Source organism: Dermacentor silvarum, chromosome 1 (genome assembly GCF_013339745.2).
Source record: "Dermacentor silvarum isolate Dsil-2018 chromosome 1, BIME_Dsil_1.4, whole genome shotgun sequence".
Lineage (NCBI taxonomy): Eukaryota > Metazoa > Arthropoda > Arachnida > Ixodida > Ixodidae > Dermacentor > Dermacentor silvarum.
Window position 1 is genome coordinate 38,568,500 of NC_051154.1, and position 23,003 is coordinate 38,591,502.

At 47.7% G+C, this 23,003-nt stretch overlaps 1 protein-coding gene across 2 annotated transcripts in view; it reads right to left on the reverse strand.

The window, feature by feature from the left end:
* The window catches only part of LOC119436167 (homeobox protein HMX3), a 73,566-nt gene that overhangs the window by 8,796 nt on the left and 41,767 nt on the right, over nt 1–23,003 (reverse strand). The window contains exon 1 of one of the 2 annotated variants that reach the window (XM_049660954.1): nt 3,537–3,569. The exons of the other annotated variant lie outside the window; for it this stretch is intronic. Within the exon in view, the coding sequence (XP_049516911.1) occupies nt 3,537–3,567 (31 nt within the window). The 5' untranslated portion in view covers nt 3,568–3,569. Of the gene's footprint in view, nt 1–3,536; nt 3,570–23,003 lie in introns of those variants that run through there. 2 annotated transcript variants of the gene reach the window in all.

The following is a 23,003-nucleotide window of genomic DNA, read 5'->3' on the forward strand; positions in this document are numbered from 1 at the left end:
ACTGCTACATGAACGCTTCCTGGTTTTTCTGGGCGAGCGACGTTCTCATCATCGCTTCTGTGTAGCTGAATTCGCTGTAAGGTTGGGCGACGAGACGTTTGAACAATCACTTTTTTTTTTCATCAGCAGCGTTTCGCGATCGCTTATAAATATCTGTCAGTTACGGCTTACTTGTGATTTTGTCCTTTTAGAGTTCAAATCGCAAATTATCCCACAGCAGAGGGAGTAACCGACTGCTGCTCTTGAAAAACCTATCACGGTGGAGTCGATGTTGCCGTTGGTGTCGAGGGCATTTCATTTTGCGGCAGGCAATACAGTCATCACTGGGGTCGGCATCGTGCACACGCCCAGGTAATAGCAGATACGGCTTTTCCTTCAACGAAACGGCCGTCAAAGGAAAAGGTATGGCATGGCATACACAGGTGATCTAACTATCCATGAAACAAATCTAGCCTTATATATATATATAAAGAAGCAGCAGCTGCGTGATTACGAGAAAGTCACGCAGCTTTGATTTACCGCCCCGTCAGATGCGTAAACATTGGTGTCGAACGCAACGCTGAAGTCATTTTTCTACTTTTATCGTTGGCATCTGCATGAGGAGGTAACTTATAACGTGGACCTATAACGAGGATCGTCATTGAAAGGGGAAAACGGCCGTGCCGTAGGGCAACATAGCGTGAATTTTTAAAGCAGAAATTGCTCGGCGAAGAAATCACACAGCGGTGTCACCCATTCGTCGATACACTGAATGCGACAAGCAAGTGGTGAGAGGTATGGCGGCAGTCTTGGAGCCTACCATCACAGACGCAAGCTGACTGTTACCAGCACTGGCGTTATCACTGGTTGACACAGTTCGTTTATTGAAACGAGGCAGTTTTAGAATAACGTAGCCAAGCAAACGTGAAATTTTTCGTGCGCGAATAAATAGCATTGTCTTCAGTGCGCATTCTCTTTATGTTACTGTGCTTTTATACGTGACTTACGTACACTACGCGTGTTATTTGGCGAGTTGAACGTACGTAGTGTTTACGCATCAAAATAAATAGCCTTGTCAAACACGTCAGCATCTGCGCATGGCTTCCGCTTCATTGTGTAATCGGCGCTCTCGCTGATCGCTAATAAATGTGCAATTAAACTTCCGCTTCCTCCCAGTTAGTCGTGAGTCGCAAGTTATCCGGGGCCAGGCCGCTCTATTTCTGACATAGTTCCGCGATTCTGGTGCTCATGGGCCTGTCGAGACGCGTCGGCAAAAAACGAAACGTTTGCGCTAAGAGATTGTCTTGTTTTGGACTTGTTTGTCGTCAGGCACAGGCTGGCGGGACGTACGCTATAACGTTTTCTTTTCATTTGCGTTCCCAAACGTAAAACTAAGCCCTTTCATGTGGGTCTGGTTAACCTCCCTGCCTTTATTTTATCACTTCTCTCCCTCTCTAAGTGACGTGCACTATAACGTCCCGAAAAATGCTAGCGCTAACCATATATCTAAGGCTCCGTATGCAAGTAAATTATTCTAATCTGTCTCCCCCCGAAGACGTATCTCTGCATATTAATTAAAAGCAGAGTTTGCAGAATCTTTTCTGCGTCAGCGCGCATTCCAGAGCTTGATAATTACGTACTATACACACAGTCTGCAACGCAAGATTTAGCCTTTCAGCCTTCGATAATCATAGTCGTATGCTAATCTGAGTTTTACGCGTATGCTACACCTTCAAGCATACTCTCATTTCTAGGCGCATCTTTGGCTGTGCAGGTGGGCTCGGCGAGCCGTGACAGCATCACTAATCTGACCACTAATACTAAAGCTTCTGTATTTCTTTATCGGCTTTTTATAGGTGGCTTATCACCGTCTCATTGGCGGGTACACTGTACTGGTACGCGGCGTCCGGTAGTGGCGTAGTTAGACGTCTCAAGGCTCCCCTTAATTGTTTCACATTGCACATATTGCATATCGCGGGAGCGTATGCTTCGGGCACGCAATTAAAGTGCTCAACGTAAACATGCTATTTTTCACAAGCTTAGCGCATGCGAATTGCGAAGTTTGTGTAGAATCCTTGTGCAACGTAACATAACAAATAATGCGAACCACTGACAAGTGGCATGAAGTGTATGCGTGGATTTTTTTTAGCTACAGTTACAATGAACTAGCAATCGTATGCATCTCTTGGAGAGAAAGCAAGCATATGTAGCACACAAAATTCGTACGACATAAAACGCACACGCACACACACACAGTAATTTAGTCGTCACGCAGATCCTGTACTAGAGAAAATTTAGTGCGTCTATAAAGTGCAATTTATGTTTGTTTACTTGATATTTTCCTGCATGCACTTTAACTTGGTTTACTTTTCTTTATACACTTATAGTATCAGGACCAGTTTTCGAAAAAGAAAAAAAAATAGATGCTAGAACTGCTCGCAAGAGCATATGCGAGCCAATTGTGATGTTGAACGTATACTGTTAGTGCAGGCGGTAGGCGAATGGCAAGGGGCACTTGAGAACAAAAATATTTGTAAATTCGCTTACAGATCTCGAAAAATATTCAGGTAATACCAAATGCGCATAGGCGATTGTGTGCGCTTCTTACACACGGAATCAACCAGCATATATAGTTTGTAGGAGAAATGTGACATATAGCATATGCTTCCTGCTTCCATCCAAAGGGTTCAGTTGTTTCTCTCTCTGCAGCTATACGTATATAGAAGTGGGTCGCGACTTGCGTGTTCGTATAACTTATATCGACAATAGTCACTCAGGTCGTTTTAGCCTCAGAGGTTATGGCTCTCTGCTGCTGAGCACGATGTTGTGGGTTTGACTCTCGAAGCGTTTCACGACGTGGGCTTGTTGATGATGCATGTTGTGAAAAGTGAGGTATAGCAAAAAAAAAAAAAAAAAAGCACTCGGACACCAAAAGATACATCGAAAACATATACGTAGCGATGTGTGTTTGTGTCCGACGCGTCTTCTGTTGTCCTCCTACTTATCTTTTTTTATTTTTTTTATTGTATACACCTCGCTTTTTGAATTCTTATCTGTGACGGCCACGTTTTGATAGGTCGGAATGCGAAAATTCTCGCATTCCGAAGGGGGCGAAATGCAAAAAAAAAAAAAAAAAAAGGTTGTGTGCCGTACTTTGGGTGCGCATTAAAAAAAAAAAAAAAAAAAAAAAAAAACACGGTTGGTGAAAAAAATCCGGAGCCCTCCATTTCGGCGTCTCCCATAGCCCTCTGTGCAGCTGCGGTGTGCTACACTTTTCAAATTTAATTTTCGGCGTCGTCGAATTTGCGCTTTAACGCCAACCGCACTTTTTTTTTTTTGCGCGTACACATTCGAGCTTCTGTGGTTACCCGTGCTTTGCTTACCTCAGCGGATTTAAAATAGGCGCGAAAAAACTCTTATCCGTAATTTTCGCGCGTTTCAATCAGTCATAACGTTTGATCGGATATGTTTACGTCAGGATACGCTTTATCTACTTGAAGGATGGGACTAGTATTACGCGGCTACGAAGAAGGTAGGCCTCGCAGCATTACACTTACGCTCGCGATTCTCGTCTTGCACTGGGTTCATTTCAGTACCTGCGACCAAGTAGTCAAGAACGAAGAGGTGAACAGATTAGGAGATTCGGTAAATTCGTAATGATCCCTTATTGGCAGCGCCACGCAGAGAGATAATAAAATCTAAGTGACACATATAACGTATGCCGAACACGTCATAATCACATACCGTCTATGTACAGCTACCAGTTTACGTCAGGATACGCTTTATATACTTGAAGGTGGGACTAATTTTACGAGACTTCTAAGAAGGTAGGCCTCGCCGCATTACACTTACGCTCGCTATTCTCGTCTTGCACTGGGTTCATTTCAGTACCTGCGAGCAATTAGTCAAGAACGAAAAGGTGAACAGATTAGGAGATTCGGTGAATTCGTAATGATCCCTTATTGGCAGCGCCACGCAGAGAGATAATAAAATCTAAGTGACACATATAACGTATGCCGAACACGTCATAATCACATACCGTCTATGTACAGCTACCAGTTTACGTCAGGATACGCTTTATATACTTGAAGGTGGGACTAATTTTACGAGACTTCTAAGAATGTAGGCCTCGCAGCATTACACTTACGCTCGCGATTCTCGTCTTGCACTGCGTTCATTTCAGTACCTGTGAGCAAGTAGTCAAGAACGAAGAGGTGAACAGATTAGGAGATTCGGCGAATTCGTGATGATCCCTTATTGGCAGCGCCACGCAGAGAGATAAAAAAATCTAAGTGACACATAATACGTATGCCGAACACGTCATAATCACATACCATCTATGCACAGCCACCAACTTCCTAGTGCGCCGCATAAAGCAACTTCCATCCAAATCCAGCAAACAAACCCAATCAAAAACACGCGAAAAAAGACAAGAAGATCGAAAGAACACGCACAAGAAATATCGTTCTCACTTTCCTTCTGCGATTCTGTGTGGCCGGTAGTCAGCACTTGTCACGTATCGCTTACTTACGTTGCCTTAGCCCACATGGAGCACCTAACAATGGAACAGGTAAGAGGCAGACAAACTGCAACATGGATGCAGTGCACGTTCAGAGAATTGAAAAGCCGGAGGTCTAAACTTATCTCAATTCTAAATTCATTTTTATTATATACGTGCAGCAGGTGGAGGTGGCGGGGGAAAGCTGCAGGAAAGTCTATGATAATCATTCCACTGGACATCCTTCTTCACATTCGAGGTTTATGACGCTGTAACCGCGAAATATGGCAGATAAATGAGAGAATACACGCAGATGAGTCACTAAATCAAAGGAGAGAACGTGGAAACTGAACTCTTTTTATGTGTACGAGGTAATAATTTCAATATTTTGCTCATGACCATTACGGAGGAAGATAAATTTAGTGAAAGGAATGGCAACAATTACTGGCGGGGACCGAACTGAGAAGCTCCACAATAGCGTGACTATACCAAACGGGGTACGGCGTCCTCGGTTTTGCTTCCGCAGGTAGTTATGTGTCCGTATATATGCAACGTAGCCTTCAGCTTTTCAGTCAGCGTCGCTCCTGTTCGGAAATAGTAAACAAATGGATGACGCACTCACCGAAGCACATATACAAAAAGAAAAGTGCCTAGGTGAAATTGCACCTACGAGACAGCTGTCCCGATGTACGAGCAGTGGCGCGTACTGAAGCCGCGCCCATCCCTCTCGTCTTTATCTTTTAGTACTTCTTCCGGACGCGCGTGAAAGTAATCGCTCACATTTGGACACAGCAAGGATAAACTCGGGAGAAGCTTTCGTTATGTAAAACTAGCCGCGTATAGCCGAGCGCAGCTTAACCTACCGCTACACCCGGGAGCGCGACTTTAAGCCTTCGGAGCAGATGTAATTGTTATCGGATCATCGTTGCTCGCGCAGACTCGCATCGACGCGCGCCCAAGTGGCCGCACGCACGGCACCGTGGATAGAGCTGTCCGCGGTGCTGCGTGCCGAGAGGGCGAGCGAGCGCAGCCTCCAGCACGATACAGCGGTGGGCGAGACTCCCCCCTACCGAGAGGGCAGCAACGGGTTATCTACTCGGCAAGCGCGTTTCCCCCCGGCACCAGCGCCGTGAATTATTAACGAGCGTTCGCCGGGCGCGGGCGCGCGCGGCCGTCCCAGTTTCGGACCCATTAAAACGTCGGGAGCTCAACGACGGCCGGTGTCCCGGGCGCAACCCGACTCTTCCGTTTCGCGTCCCTGGTGGCACACCCGAACACGCGGGGCCTCACCGCGCTCGAGAGCGCTCCTCGAAGCGCGCGACAAACTGTTTCCATTGTGCGCTGGATAATAATATCTGCGCGCGGAATCTTCCCCGCGTTGCACGCTCGCCATGACTCGTTAATGGAAGTGGCGGTGTTCCCGTCGCTCGCTTCTGGCGAGGTGGGGGGCTGCTCGTCGCGCAACGGGCTATCTCGCGCGCGCGCGCGCGCAACTTGGGCGTTCCCCTCCTCTCCGCCCAACGGGGAGAAGCCATGTCACTTTTGGGAGGGGAAAAGTGGAGCCGCAGAGAGAGATAGCGCGGAAGCTTTGCCGGACACACCACTCTGGTAGAGTGGCGGTGGGTGCCGTGGTGAGCGCTCGCGCTCTGCGGCGGCAGCCCTTGCATGCGTCGCGGCAGCAGACGCGCGCGTTCGGTCGCCGCGCGGCTCCGCGATCGCCACCGCCCCCCTTGGTTTTTTGGAAAGCATGGGTGTGACCGCGCGGCCCTCATGTATACTTGACGCGCACGCCAGATCGGCGGCCGCCCTCTGCTCGCGTCTCGTTAGGAAAGTGGCGGCCCCGGCGCTCGCACTTTGGCCGAGCCAAGCGCACTGGCGGGCGAGCGACGGTGTCCGACAAAAACAAGCGACGCGCGGCCGCGCCAGAAATCACGCGACTTGTCCACCCTGCATAAAACAGGAAAAGCTTGCGCGCAGGTGAACAAGCGGGGCAGCTTGTTTACTCGCTAGCTTCGTCGTGCCATGGTTTCGTCCTGCGCAGTACGTGGACTGCGCGTGAGAGAGTATCGAATTAACACCTATATACCGCAAGATGTTACCTCGTACACGTGTGGGTTCTATGAAGAGAGCGTTACATACCGGCATCCAATTGACTCCTTTCCTCACTGGCCAGTGCCCTTTCGGTACGAGCGACACTATACGTTGGCCGCAGAAAAGTGTAGATGAGGTTGCAAACAAAAGGTGCGAGGGAATTGGACCGCACCTTCGCGCCCGACCACTGCGTAGATTATTCATCGCACCTGCACTGCGCAATGCCCTCGTTCACCATGCGTAAAAAACAAGTGCCAGCATAACAGATTGAACTAGCTGTTTTTATTCGGTATACCACAGCAAGTTTGGTGTGCGCCTCCAGGCAGACGTCTCCTGTTTTCACTAAAGAGCCTCTATTTCCCCTGTTTCTAAACGGTGGGTCACATGTTCACTCCAAGTTCGCTTCAGAATATTCCTGCCTGGCGAAGGATTGCTGAAAACCTGAAAATATACGTTTTCCCTTGATTTACTGCGAAAGCTTCTCTAATATTGTGAGAAATTTAATGCGGCACTGAGATTCTATGGCCACGCAGGGTCGTGCTGTTGTATTACCTTGCGATTGTCGGACTGCTGACTTGTAAGGCTCTAGTCATCCTTCTCGCAAAACATTTATGTATATATTTGTTATGGCTTGTGGGACGTCCATCTTCTAGCATGACTGAGTATAATTGGCACATGTTTTTATGCTTATCGGCTAATAGAAAAAAAAACAGGTGAAAGTGGCTAGAGAGAGCTCTACTTGCATATATTTCGATTGCAGCTAAGGTGTTGCGGCGGCAGTTTTGTAGCACATTGTCGCAGAAATTCGCAGAGGAGAGAAAAGAGAACTCGCTAAATGTTCGGTGCAGGCGAGCGGAGTAGGCTGGGCACTCCAATGCTTCGATGGTAAATCAATATTGATGGCGAGTTTAGAATACTGTCATTGTTCTTTATTACACTAAACAGTCTGTCTAATTGAGCTGCCTGTAGTGAACGTATTGTCCTTTATGAGACGCGTGCGGGCTCTGTTAAATTCAAACATCTTGACACATTTTTCTGTTACCGCTTGCAGATGTAAGGGGCCCTCCCGGCGGACACCCAACGGCTTGGTCGGATGCCATTTTCAGAACAAACGCCGACATCGAGCATGAGTGAAACAGCAGCTGCAAAGCAGTTAATATATTTCGCACAGCGGCAAATGGTCGGACACACCTCATACATTTTCATTGATGGAAGCAGCGTTTAGCGAAAAAAAAAAAAAAGTTGCACTCCTGAGGATTGAATGCTTGATGACATTTGTAGAGTACGCGTACATTGAAAGATGAGGGCGGTGATGGGTGTATACTGACAACAACTAAAGCTTACTGCCACGCACTAGGTGGACACTCGGCCCCGAGTTGCGTCCGTTATCGGTCACTCGCAGCAGGAAGAAAAGCGGGAGAGGAGCGACCTGGCCGGAGCCGCGGGCACCGATGCAATCCGGGGCTCAACTACAGCGCACGGCGCAAACGCCCCCGCTTGACGGGCGCAACCGGGCCGTGCGCGCACCATACGGCGCGGAGCCGAGTCTGGCGTATCGCCCAGAGCTCTCTGTCCGACGAGAGCTCACGAGAGATGGTATCTGGCTGTAGCTGCAGCCGGCGGAAATCTGGCCCGATTAAAGGGCCAATCGACGCCGAATGGCTGCGGCGGTGGCGCACGGTCCCGGTAAACGGGCCCTGCTGTCGGGAGACCCGGGTGTCCCTCGGCATATGGGGGAGCGCGGCGCTGTAATCGGCTTACCCGCGCGCGCCACCGCCTTGCAGCGCAGAGCCCCGAGCGCGTTCGCTCCCCGGCCTGTTGCGCGGGCTTACGCGAGACCCCGCGGCACGCGCCCGCTCTTCTGCGGCCGCCGAGTGGACCTGCTGTGCAGCCAGGGGAAAAGCGACGCAGAGTAAATGGCGGCTTTCTGCCCCTCTTGCCCGAAAGTGTCGCTCCATTGTGCGTCGATTGAGCGCGCAGCCGGTGTTGTCCCGCTCGTTCTGCCCCCGCCGAAGCTTTGCGCCCGGCATCTCCGGCTTCGTGGCTTCATCATTTGCCGATCCCCCCTCCCCCCTCTCCTAACGCGCGCTTCATTTTACCATTCGACCCTCTTCGGCTTCTACTGGATCCTCTCAGCAGGTCCACTAGCTCGGTCGCTCTATCTGTGCGCCGCGTTAAAGCGCCCGGTGCAAAGTCGAGGCGCTAATGTGTTTGTGATTAGCGCACTGCTCTTGAGAGTCCTCAATGGGATTTCCGAGCGCGCACTAGGGTACGGATTGGATTACCCTTGCTGCCGGCGGCCCTTCGTCTGACTCCTGGCTCACGGAGCGTGTAGAACAGCGCATCGACACCCTGCCGTTGCGCCGTGTCGCAGCTGCTTGAGCAGCGACATCCCGCCGTGCGCACTGCTGCGAGAACGTGAGGCAGCTCAGTGGGCGGAGACGTTATACTTCATGGTACACCTTGAGGGCTCTTAGTCATGGTTCTTTGTCATGAGGGCACTTAGTCAATTGTGTCGTGCGAGCGAACGCTGTAAGTCTATGTTTCTGTTCAACAAGAATGGCATTTCGGGGACACCATTCGACCAGAAAGATCATAAAGCAGTACCCAACAAACCATTTTATTGATTCATTATTACTAATTTTTATACGGACAGTGCTTTTACTGCGATGCTGCAGATGCGCTAGCTTTACAATAGACCCGCCCTGGAATGAGAGAATGTACCCTTAACGAGCTCTTGCTACGTTTCGTCTACGACGAGTATAGAGGATATAAGGGGTAAGCAAACATGTCCCACCGTATCGTTTTCGGCAGGCGTGCAGTTCACTGTGAGAAACATGATATAGCTCACTGGCTTATTTTATCACTCCACTGCACGTCGCCGTCTTATTCATGCAAAATAGACTCCGAGACACACAGTGACGTATTCTTCTAAAAAATAATAAAGATCTGCAGCCTTTCAAAGCGCGGAGTTTATAAGGGTACATTTCGGGCATCTTGCTTGGCTTGTTGGCGTTATTGGTGCATCGCGGTAAGCTAGTTGCATTTAAGTACTTTAACATCAAGATTTTACTTGTTGTTTAAGTTCGGAAAATATATGTGTTCATGCTTACCATGTCTGAACGTTCTTTTGCTTCCAATTATGTATTTAACCCGGATAATACCCGGCGGAATTTTTTGCCACTGCCGATTTTGTCACCTCCTCTGACAGAAATCAGAAACTACTGCTTGCGTAATCTGAACCTGTGAAATAATTTATCTCTATTGTACGACTTATTTTGAGTATTTGGAATATTTCGTGTCCTATGCAATTATTTTGTTACGCATTTTCCCCCACCCTGTAACAGCAAGGAAAGGGCTCACAGAACGTAAAATAAAGAAATAAGTTTCGGGTGTGTTTTGCTAATATTAGGATGATTAAAGTTAGGATCAGTTTGTGAAACTTGCCAGGGGTGCTGGTTTGCAAAGATATGCAAGGTTGGTGATGGTTACTATGAGCAATAATAACCTGAGGAATGCATAGTCTAATGTGGACTTTAAATAGTTGAATATGCTAATTCAGTAGAGAATCAACTCTTTTTTTTTCATTTTGTTGCTGTTGCTGTAAGGATGGCGAACTTTTGTGAACATGAGTGTATACGCCCCCTCCCTCTCCCCTACTCCCCGCGTTCTTTCTTGTTATTTTCAAGCTAAGTTTCATCCGAACCTCTTCTTTTTCGTTTACCCCGAGACACCTGTCGTGTTATATGGTTAAACGTTAAATTAGTGAATGTTTCAGCAACAATAACAAGAGCAACTTCAAGTCGGTACGGAAATTAAACGAGACTAGTGTTTTACTCTAAGTAATTTTACGAGTGTGTTGAAACGAAAGATAGGAGTTACGGTTCATTCACGTGCTACCATACGTGTGCTAAGCATGCTCTCGTGAAGCCTCGTCTCCCAATTTCTACTCGGTCGAGCAAAAATTACACCGATGAACTCCGCTTATCTATTGTGCGCTTGCATGTTCCTTATGTTCCTTGTACAGTGTTCTTGCGAAATATAGGAACCTCCATGTTTGGTTACGTTTTCTGCACCATTATACAGCGGTATAGGTACGACAGATGGTAAAGAATGAAACTTGGAATCATATCGACTTGAACGACAGCGTCAGTCCAGAGAAAGGAAGCTTAATGTGGGCATCAATTAATTAGTTGGCATAATTAATTACTTGTCAACAGGCACGTTTAAGCGGATCACTACAAGCACTACGTCGGGTACTACGAAGGATTTTGTGTGTGTGTGTGTGTGTGTGCTCCAGGTTAGAAAAACGCCTGGAGCTGTCGTGCGTGCAATTAATTATCGTGATTGATCGCCATTCACTTAACGAATTCATTATCGAAGCGCAGCCGCAGTTTTCCGCTGCGTAAGAAGCAGTGAGGTCAGATAAGGGTACAACACCGAAACAAATCATCCTCGAAATGTCTAATAAAGACCCGTAGAAACCCTATTTCAGGGTTCACTTGTAAATGCTGAGCTGCTCATACCAAAGGAAAACAAGAAAACAATTCCGGCTTTCGCTTCGCCTCGGGCGTTCCAGGTGTGCAGCCTTCGAGCTACCTAATCGTGCGCCGTGCAAAGGTCAGGCGTAATAAAAACTGGGCAGACACGCAGAGTCGCCCCGCCGTCTATCAGGGGCGCTTTATGTCGACCCCCCGGAGGTCTATCGCATCAAGCTCGGTCAAGAAGGAGCGACCATCTCACGAAGGATTGCGAGAAACGGGGCTCAAGGCATAATAAGAAAGAAGGAGAAGAAAAAAAATCTAGAAGCGGAAGAAAAACCGAGAGATAGACAGAGAGAGTGGTGACAAAATGTGATTCGACATCGTTCCTCGCTGTACAGATTCGGTGCCAGGATGACCGCAGGGTGGCCAGACAAAATGCCATCTAAGTGAGCTTTGCTTCTTCGCGAAACCTCGCACCTCTGAGAGGAACCGAAGGGACGGAGGGAGGGAAGTAATAATAAAGAGAAATGGAAGTACGAGATGGGCAGGAAAGAAGAGGGAGAAAAAAAAAAAGGCAGGCAGACTCGGCGCGCGCCGGTACTGGAGGGCGAAAGACAGAGCGCGTCATCAACGCATTTGGACAGGGATTGGGCTCGGAGGATGTCCGGGCAGCGCGCTCGCGCCGTGCACCGAGCGCTGTTCGGCAGGGACCCCCGTATTAGGTTGCTGATTAGGGGCGACCGCCGGCTCATTCTTTTGTGCCGGCCCCGGGCTGAGCCCCAGCGGTTTTCAAATCCCTGGGATCAAAGAATCGCTCCGTTTCGGAACGAGAAGCTGGAGAAAGGCTCCGAGGAGGAGATTAGGGAAGGGCAGAGTTGCCGCAGCGACGACTCTTCGTTCGCCGCTGATAGCCGCCTCTCGCGCTCCTCTTCAGTCGTGTGCGGGAATCGTGTTGCATTTCGAGTTACCGCAAGCGGACTTCTCTGTAGCATTAGTCGCTACGTGGCGGAGCTAACTTCAAGGCGCGTGTTGTCCTGTTTTTTTGTCTGTGACCTGCTTCATGTCAAGCAATAGTATATTTTTCATTATGTTTACAGACAATCGGAACTCGCCCACACGCATGATGATGACGATGCCTAGTTTATTTCCGGCAACGCCGTTGTTCTTTTAAAAAAAAAATAGAAACGTGACTCTTCAGCAGTTACAATATTTGCTGACAGTATGGATATTTATAGATATCTATAGACCGCTCAACATGGCAAACGGTACAAGGTAGGAGATGCTAGCTGCTAGCACGAATGCCATTATTAGGCGTGCACTCCGATTTACCAAAGTTCTTTCTTATTGCGTCAGTTGTTCTGGGTGTACGAGTATTAGTGTTAATGTGAAAACGACGGAAGACTAGGCAGCTTTTTACCGGCTCTAAGTGTGTAGTCTGTGGAATGGTGATTACCTTGGTGACTAGTTCAATGTTTAGCCAACTTAACGCACGATTTACTTCAACAGCGCATTGCATTCCGTGTCTAATGGTATCCAGCAACTACACCATTACGTACAATCGTCGTTAGTTGAAACACGAACAGGCAAGAACTGGTAAGAACACCTGTTGCGCGTAATTAAATGAAAATGTGACGTGTTGCCCTGTAGGTAGTTTCTAAGCGTACGTTTTGAAGTCTAAATAAAGCCGCTGTTACAAATTCAGGTCAACCTGGAAACGAAACAACACATTGGAGTTTGAATTTGAATTTGTGCCGATAGCATGTTTATCGTGTACTTCATGAAGGTTTTATTTTAATGAACGAGGTGCTTTTTTATGCTCTTGACGCTATTTGCTCGTTATACATTATGTGCTCGTTATGTGCCTAATGTTCCAATTGTAGCCGCTTCAAGATGACGTCGGCGTTCAAGGACTGTGGTGGCATAACGGTACTAATGCTGGTGTGTTTTCTTTGCTGCCAAAAATAGACGCCAGTCGCCGGAAGTGGCGTTTGTGCATCAGAGTAGCAGTGCTTTGCGGTAACAACACTAAACACCATTGTGCAAGATTTTTCGTACTTATAAGTTGTATGGTCAGCATTGCGCCATCCATGTTGTTGGTGTTCGTGTTGGTTTGAAGACGACCTAACTCGTGGTAGCAACCACTATATCAGCTTCGCTGATAAAACGCTATCGATAATTTGGGAAGTTGTAGTAAACGACACTGACGGGAGTTTTGCGGGCTAGTTGAGTCGAAATCATGACTGAAATCTTCAGTGCGACTAATCGAGGCCATAAAAAAAAAAAAAAATCGCGCTACAGATTTTAGCCATGAACGGCGCTGGGTGTTCAGTACTGCCGATACGGCGCAGCAAAAGTTACAAATGTGCAATTCTGCTGTTTAGTTTAATTTAAGTGGGCAACTTTGACTATATCCTGTAACATGCCCTCCCTCCATATACCATAGAAATGGTCTGCGCCGAGAACCTTATGCAGTTTATTGTGTTCATTTAGTAAATAGCAAATGAAAACACGAATTTTACGGGAATGCTTTATGAGTAGGGCTGTATTTGGAAAGATGACAACTTTGCTAGCTCTGCAAAGCGATGCGTTGTTCTTTTTGCCTCGAAATAAAAGTTTGTCTTTCCAAAGCAAAGGCTAGTTAACCGCCGTCAAACGTCTTTTGTGCAGACGCACTGTGCAGCTTAACTCAGGAGCAGCTTTTCGGGAGACAATTTTTTTTCCTCTGTACCTCTTGTGGAAGAAGAAACCGTCGGTACTTTTCTGCAACTGCGCTGCCGCCGTCATTCTTCGCTGTGAATAAGAGCGAGACGGCTGATTGAACTAGAGAAACTGGAGAATATGCGAAGGAGAGAGAGAGAGAAAAAAAAAACACAAAAGAAGAGGCAAAGGAATGGGCCCAGGCAGGGCACAGTTTTAGTGAATCGAAAATCTCTTTCTGTAGCTACAGGCCGCGAAAACGTCGCGAGCAGTCTCTTCTTGCAAGAAATGACTTTTGTGTTCCGCCTACGAAACGGCGGCATTTCGAAGCAGCACATTTTCGGTCGCTGCCGTACTACAAGAGGACACTCTTCGGCTCCCGTAAACGGGACGCGCGCGCATACACGGACGGCGCGCGTACGCACCGGCGGGCACGCTACACGGGGAGGCCAGGGAAAAGAATGCGGTATCCAGTTACGCGCACTTAAGGCAAGGCGGCCGCTGCGCGGCGGCCGTCGTTTCCCATTTTTGCACACGGCCGGTGCACAAAGGAGCGAGGGCCCCGTGCGTCCCCCCCCCCCCCCCCCCTTTTTTTTATTTCCCCGCTGCTTTGGGCCGCCAAACAAAAGCGGGCGCACTTTCTCCTCGCGAGACACGCGAGAGAGAGCTCGGACGAAGCGTCCGCTTATCCGAATTGCTCATTTTCCGGAAGCAAGCCGGATTCGCGTGCTCCGGAAAAGACGTGTGCGACCCCCCCCCCCCCCCCCCATACCCTCCCCTCCCACCATTATTTCTCTCTCTCTCGGTCTTTGTGCGGAGACACTCTGACGGTCGCGTGAGGATGTATACACACGAATCACTCTGGAAGTATATTGCGCTACCGTAGTTTTAGTCTGCAGGGAGGTTTTGGGACCGGCGGAAAAAGCACGTTTGCCTCCCATGGAAGGCTTCTCGGGTGTCCTGCGCGGGTCGCGTTCGTTGTAGCGGATGCTGATCGAGAAAAAAAAAAATCAAAACGCCTCCCACCCACTTTTAAGAAATATTTTCATTTGTAAGTGGACGAGTCAGTGAGTGAATCTTTACTGCTATCAGAAAGGGGAAAAAAGAGGGAGAGGGGAGGATCTAACCAGTTGTGCCTATTTTTATGTATTTTATTCAATGAAGTGTAAAGAAGAAGAAGAAGAAGAAGAAGAAGAAGAAGAAGAAGAAGAAGAAGAAGAAGAAGAAGAAGAAGAAGAAGAAGATTTAGTGGTCTCGCGTCATTGGGAAAAGAATTAGCTCGCGGTGTGACTCGACGTTTTTTCTACATTGAAGCTGACGACGTGAAGGCACTTGTGCATTCTGAGGCCTTGACCACCACCGCCGTGACAATGGTGAGGTTAAAGTAACTAGTTAGGCAAGCTGGTTGCGCAAGGACCGACCTTACAAAAACTAATAGCACGGAGGCGTGCATTGTACATTACGCGGTATTTCATAACACGATCACCGCATCACGCTTCAGTACACGAAACACGACAGGCTTTATAGGTCATCACAATAAGTAATAATAAATCACAGCAACAACCAGCATAGAAATCACTCAACATCGTGCCGACGTTTAGCTTTTTATAACTGTCGTCTGAAAGACAACGATCGAAGCAGTGAGCAAACAAGTGTTTCGCACAAATGCCAGAATGGACAGTATCTGTCGAAGCCCCTGTCTACCTATTATATTGAGGAAAGCAGCAGATAACTGCCAATTCATCGTCCTAGAAATGGTACCACATAACGTGGAATGACAAGCAGTATGTTGGACCGGGTATATATAGTTGCGTTAACTAACTAAACATTCACATTTATTATGGTTGTTTTGCACTATTGAGTGATCCGTATAAAGTTAGTAACCGACAAGGAGAGTAAGCAAATGAAGCATTTGCTACCATTCTTTGAGCATTCATTGTAATAGTTAGCGATGTCCGCTCACACCCACGTCGGGCATCTTTACTACAAAAATCAAACGTTGACCGCAAGTGTCATGCCATATAACATGGTGGCGAAAGTCGGTCGTCACCTTAATAGTATAGGTAGACCACTGCCGACGGCGAGTGGAACCTCACAGCCCTGCCGAATAGTGAGGGATTAACAGGCAAGCATTTAAACCGCCGTTGCATAAAAATAGTGTCTTCTTATACTTAGGGTGCATTGCCAAAAAAAAAAAAAAAAAAAAAAGAACCCGCAAGAACGGCCAGTTACAACAAGCGCGACGTCGTACCTCAAAGCGATGAGCTTAGTTTTTTTTTTTCGGCTTGGCATTAGTCACACGGCTCAAGTTGCACACCTGCTTAACATTTCCAAATGTCTCACACATTCTCGGTGTCGGGAAGCGGGTGGCCTCTCTCTGCGTTTGCTGTTCTAAAGTTATTCATATATTCGCAGAGTTCGCGCGAGCAACAACGCAATGGAAAGCGCGCCGCGAATCCATGCTATAGTTTCATGCCTAAGTTCTGTTAAAAGAGACACTTTCTTACGCTGAGGCGCTTATAAATTGGCATGGGGCGACTTGTGACGAAAGCGCTGTCTGCAGCATGCACTTGGTTGTGTATATATATTTTTTCAAGTTTCTGCCCTTTCTGCCCTTTCTGTTTTGATGTGGTGGTCGATAACTAATATACTGAGTCGAAATCGAAGAGTAAAAATGGCTGCGCGTGCAGGGCATGGTTTACAAAATTTCGGAACTTTTGAGCTCTGGCATTAATTTTGCCGGTCGGCAGATCTAACGTGGCGACGTGTGTAAAAAAATTGGTGGGATAAAAAAAAAAAGCTCAGAAATGAAGAGTAGGAACAAATTAAAATAACATTTATAGGTATTACGTGCCAAAACTACAATATGATTATTAGGCACGCCGTAGTGGGGGACTCCGGATTAATTTTCACCACCTGGGGTTCTTTAATGTGCACCAAATGCACGGTACACGGGCGCTATTGCATTGCGCCCCCATCTAAATGCGGCCTCCGCGGCCAGGATTTGATCCTGCACCCTCGGGCTTATAACAGCGCAACGCCGAAGACGCTATTTACGCCACCACGGCGGGTTAAGGAAGAAGACTGAATTTCAAAGAGATGACGCGCCCGAATCCATAACCTGGCCTTCGAATATTTTATTTTACTTTGTTTTCATTTTTAGAGTTTCAAACATCATTCAGTTAGTCTTCTCAACATTCCATATGCCATTTGTATCGTTTTTAGGGCTACCGCTGGCTGCCTCACATTTGGAACCTTAGATAGGGCCTTTAACGTACGATTAATTTTAATCAGGCGGCGAAGGCACAGTCTTTGTCGCAGATATATATCGTTCTGGTTCACATGACGCAGTTTCAACAGGTACCGAATTGCTATTTGAAGACGTTTCATGCATTTCCAGCGCTTCGTCGATATTCGATATTTCAACTAGCCGGATGTCGATGTTCCAACTATAGCCCAGCTATCCGGTTTAAGTACTGCTATTTGAAGCGCTGTACCAGCCATAGAGTCCGTGTCGTTCAGATGAATTATTCATAATACTGACTGATTGATCAGTGCAGTTGAACGTCCCAAAGCAATTGACACAGTAGAAAAGCCGTAGCAGAGGGCTTCGGATTAATTTGGCAATCTGGTGCTATACTTAACATGCAGCCATTCTAAGTACACGGGCATTATTGCATTTCGCCCTCCATCGAAATATATATGGCCGCCTCGGCTGGGAATCGAACCCACTACCTCTTTCTCAGCAAAGGAACGTCATTGCCACCACGCCACCGCAGTGGGTATGATATCTGAACGGTGCAGAAATCCACTGGGAGGAAGATTACCTGGACAATAATGACTGTTTTTTTTTATTGGTAGTATGTGATGTAATTTTCAATAGATCTCCTCATGGCAAGAGTCGGCTGACTTTATTCGCATCGTTCAGGCTAAACTGACCCGAATGCTGGTTGTTCATCTACATGTATACAGTTGGAACTTTGGGTTGACCTTGTAACTATCCTTCAGAGCATCTAATTTTTTTTGTTTTATAGCTTTGAATTAGCCTGGCAAGGCGAAACGCGTAGTGGCAATTAGCTGTAGCATAGTGTTTTGCCTGCTTCGGGTACCACCACGTATAGACGGCACAGTTTGCTGACGAACGGAGACGGGCGACGCGCGCGTGAATAGGGCGGGAAGGCTCCGTCCTCAAAGCGTGGCCTATAGATCGCATTATGCCCGCGTATTCCACGGACTTCCTCTCCCACCTACGACGTACGTGAACACTTTTTGGAAAGCACTGCCGGCATTGAATCAAACGAATTGCGCTTGCGGAGTCATTCAGGGGCACGCCGTTTCACGTCGGCGTTCCCGCGTATTGCAGAGCGAACGCGGCGCTCTGCTCGTTTACGCGAGTTGTTTACCTCCCTTTTGCCACGCACGCCGATTGAGCCAGTCTGTGCGCGCACGTTCTCATCAAAGGGCGCGTTCGTCCCCTCCTTCCGATAGCATGGCGCGAGAGCGCGTATGTATATGCCTACTTAAGGGAGCCATAACAGCGAACCGGGCGCACGCTAAGAACCCTGAATTGAAACGTTAATGATTAATTCCGCCAAGCGGCTGGGAGCAGGGCGCGTTGCGCGCAGTTCCGCTGAGAGCGCCGCCAGGGAAGGCAGGCACGGGGAAGGCTGAAACTGGGAGGGTGGAGAGGGCGCCTTCCTCATTAGCTTAAACACCCCGCATTTTCTCCGAGACGGCCGCGAGATGTTTCGCGGAATCGATTTCTGCTCCCTGCACGCAAGAAGGAAGAGGAAGGTCGGAGAGGCTGATGGCAAGCCTCCGCTCGGCGTTCGACAACCAAGAGCACCCAGGATCGGAGGTGAGGGGGAAGAAAAAAAAAAAAAAAACGAAGGAAGGAAATTATCCTCTTTGTCTCGAATCGAAAGGAATCCACGGCTCGATTGCCGCGCGCGCATACGTGTGCGTGCGGCGCTCCGTGCTTTGGCCGAGCCTAATGGCATGCATAATGACGGCCGGTTAATGCGGGACGGAAGAATAAAAGAGCCTCTCTTCTTTTTTTTTGGTCCCCGTCTTGAGTTTCCTCCCTCTCCGGCTCTACGACGCGGCCACCGGCACGCTATCGGCGAAACCGCTGCCTCCTCCTCTTCCCATTTTCTTCTACGCGGCGGCGGCGGCGGCTGTCGTGGAAAGCGCTCCATTGAGTGCCGGCTCTCAATGTAATTAGGGCGCACTCGGAGCGGTTTTATGCGCGCACTTATGCTCGAGGAGCCGTCCGCACGCTATGCGCGCACGCGAGGCTCGTGCGGGAGTCGGCGAATAAAACCGCCATCGGTGACGACTGCCAAGAGGGAGTCGCCGCCTTTTAAAACCAACGAAGAGCGAGCTTTACCATTGTACAGCCCCCGGAATAGCCATCAGATTGGCGGCGTTAAACTTCCAATCTTATGATACCAGCTACTTTGCTGGCAGGAACTGGTGACGGCTCTTATTTGCGCTATTATTTTAGTGTTCTCTTTTTTCGCGATTTCTGGCGAAATAGCAATTAACGACCCTGTTAAGACTAACTGACGAGGATGGATGCTCCTATTTGCAAGTGTACGCTGTTTGTGATCACCTATTTACGGCGAATGATAGCGCAACAATTCTCATAGCGCCACATGAGGCACATGCGTGACTACCGTCGCATGGGTGCGCGCAGTCGTCCTTTTTTAAGAGGAGTAAAGCAGTGTACCGCCATCAGCGTGCCGCTGGTTACGCTCCGAGATGAGTTCTTTGGAATCCACGCACCACCATCCGGTATATCGTGGCTTGCGTCAGCTGACGCGCGTGCGCTCCGCATGAACCCGCGGCGATATCGGTGCTGGACACCAAATCATCATCGTAGAATATCTGCGCTGTCTTTCACGTCCGCTCCAATTCTACCACACTCTTCATTTTTATTATTGCTGCGACAGCAGTGATTGTTCGGCAATGCGCGTGCCTTCCAATACGTTACGCTGGCGACGACAGTAATGGTCGACGTTATTAATTGTGCCCTCGCCAGGCGGCTTCACCATCGTCAGAGAGCGAAGAAAAAGAAAACTTTGTGCACCACCGCCACTGCACTGCTGGCGCTGCAGACAAACTAATTTCTAGCTGACTGGCTTAAATAACGGCATTTTGACCCACACAGTGGCGCAAGTGAACGCATATCAGCCTTGCGTAATAGAGCAATAAATAAAATCGGCTTATAGGTTCTTCTAACCCACACAGACCTGTCGTATTATAAAAGCGCATGATATTGAACGGTTTCATAGCAGAGTTGGAACAATTGAGTTGTTGCAACACATCAGGTTCATGCGTTACAGCGGGCGTTGTCGAAACGGCGCGTATATGGTTAGCCAGATATGCGCTTAAAACAAATCTGCCTATACCATGTCACTGCATCCGTGAGCACCTGGAAACCCGACGCGCTAGCCACTGCGCTATTGCGCAAGAGCAGCGCTCGGCAATTAGGGAAGGGTTTAGCTCTCCGCAATGACTCTCAGAGCGGTGCCGTTTGTGCACGTATTTCGGAGGCCAGAAAAAACAATGCTGTAGCGGAACATTTTGGGCATCGTAAGCTGTTCTTGACAAGATGGCGGTGTGTTGGCGCACAATTCTTCGTCGTCATGCTCGTGAAAACAGCGTCGATGGCACAAAAGAGGCGTACATGACAAATTATGATGATCAGCCTCAAACCTGGCACATACCCACAGTATATAGAGGATGTGCCAAGAATCAGACGTTTGATGGAAAATACCGCCGAAAGAATAGACGGCGTCACTGCCAACAACAACGTCGCAGCGAGAACACCCACGTAGGTTTTTACGTAGCTCACACGACTAACAGCGGTCAAGTGCCCGATATATTAGCACTGCAATGTGCAGGAAAAAAAATACTCTTCTTTAAATCATGTAGGTCCATGGCACTGCATCATTTTGCTTGTGGCATCAGCTTTAGCCTACGTGGTGTATAAATACCCAGCCCTGGCCTTCTAAACGACTCGCCGAGCCTGAACTACAGAGCACTGCACGGGCCCGGCCGACCCAAAAGCCCGGGCCGGGCCTGGCCACCTAAAGCTTTTTTCGGTGGGCTCGGGCCGGGCCCGGGCTTGAAGCCGCGCGCCCGGGCCGGATTCGGGCATGATGCCGCGTACTCGACCCCGCTCATTAAATGGTCGAAGTGGGACCTTCGACAACACGCGAACGTTATGCATTGCATGGTTGAAGACATTCTGTGCCAAGGTGATGTGACACGTGCAAGGAGCTGGATCTGAGTATACCTTAGCACAGAAAATAGGAAAACAGATGAAGTCCTATTTTTTTCTTTTCCACAAAACCAAACTTTGTTTCCGCGTCAGGAAAAATAAATTATACAAAATTATCGATTTTGCGATTGCAATATTACCACTCTCGACACTATTATATTATTTTTGCGGTAACGCAATAGGGTTGTCAGGGGCAGATAGCACAATTCTAGTTCATGAGCTGATTTACTCGAAGAGGCAGACATTACTTGCACAAAAAATTGAAATGCATAATTGACTAATTAACAAACGTTCACTAATTAAGTTTCTAACTAATTACTTATGGGGCCATTTTGCAATTTACAAATTCCAGCCGTGGAGTTCACAAGGCGGATCCACTTGGAACGAATTCTCGGGATGACACCAGTTTCGAGATACTAATTCTAGAACTTTGCGAAGAAATGCATTGGCGTTTCAGTTACTTTTGTGCTTCAATGCATAAAATGGCGTTTTGTTAAGTAACTGGAACGCCAATGCATTTCTGAGCAAAGTTCAGGGAAATAATATCTCGAAACTGGTGTCATCCTGAGAATTCGTTCCAAGTGGATCCGATTGCCTTGCGAACTCCATGGCTATAGAGCATGTAAATTGCAATATGGGCCATAAGGTAATTAATTAAAATTAATTAGTGAATGTTTGTTAATTAGTCAATTATGCATTTTATTTTTTGTGCAAGTAATGTACGCCTCTTCGAGTAAAACAGCTCCCGAACTAGAATTGTGCTATCTGCCACAGACAACCTTTAAAATTTGTGACAGTGTTCGAACACTCACACAAATAGTCAATTATGCATTTTATTTTTTGTGCAAGTAATGTACGCCTCTTCGAGTAAAACAGCTCCCGAACTAGAATTGTGCTATCTGCCACAGACAACCTTTAAAATTTGTGACAGTGTTCGAACACTCACACAAATTTCAGCAATCGCTGAAACACCCTGTATGTATATTCGCATGCTAAATGACCTCGTAGGACCAAATCGTACAATCAAGGTAAATGCATGTGCACCAGCGGAGAAATAATAGCACAGGCAATGGGACAGATCACAGATGTTCTCATGGGAGAAACAAAGATGTGGGTATTTTATTGCTTATACACTGCAGCTGATTAGACCTGGAGAAGGTGAGGCTGACGCATACGCTACAATCTGTAAGTAAAAAAATATTTTTTTGCTTACAGGACGGGCCTGGTCATGCACATGCGGGCCATGGCTAAGCTTAGTAATGAACGCCCACGGCCGTGCCCGGGCCCAGGCTGGGCTTGGTCATGTACACCCGGGCCCGGGCCGGAAATTTAAGCCCGTGCAGTGCTCTAGCCTGAACAGCCACAAAAATTTAACGCTGCAACTGCCTCATTTTTGGCGACTTAACTTTTACTGCTTTTATTATTCAGTAGGACGTCTGAACAACTACCTGCACGACGAGTCGGCATGTCACACTGCAGGCTCGTTGCGCAAGTCGTTGATTGAACTGTTGCTTGGGCTGTAGTTGCTCTTAGTGTAAACTAATGTTTTATTTACACTAACATACTGAAGTTAAGAACGGTGTATAAAAAACTTGAGATACAAGGTCATTTCAAACGCCCGCTGAGGGCTTCTCGCTCGTGCAAGTATTTGCTTGGACGTTTTACTACTGCATCACGGAAAATAAATATGACTGCTTTACACTTCTTGCAACTTGTTACACTGACCTCACCTGACCACGATGAAACACATAAGAAATGAAAATGAACATAATTCGTCATAATTGTCTAAATAAGACATTCAAGAAAAATTGAACCGCCAATATAATCATTTGGCCAAAAAGCTGTGGACATATATAAGGTTCCTCAATTCTACAGATTTCAAATCAATAAAGCGAGCATACGTAAATATGGGGAGTGTAAGACTTGCTAATATCTGTGCCTGTATTTCGATATGCACAAATTGCCT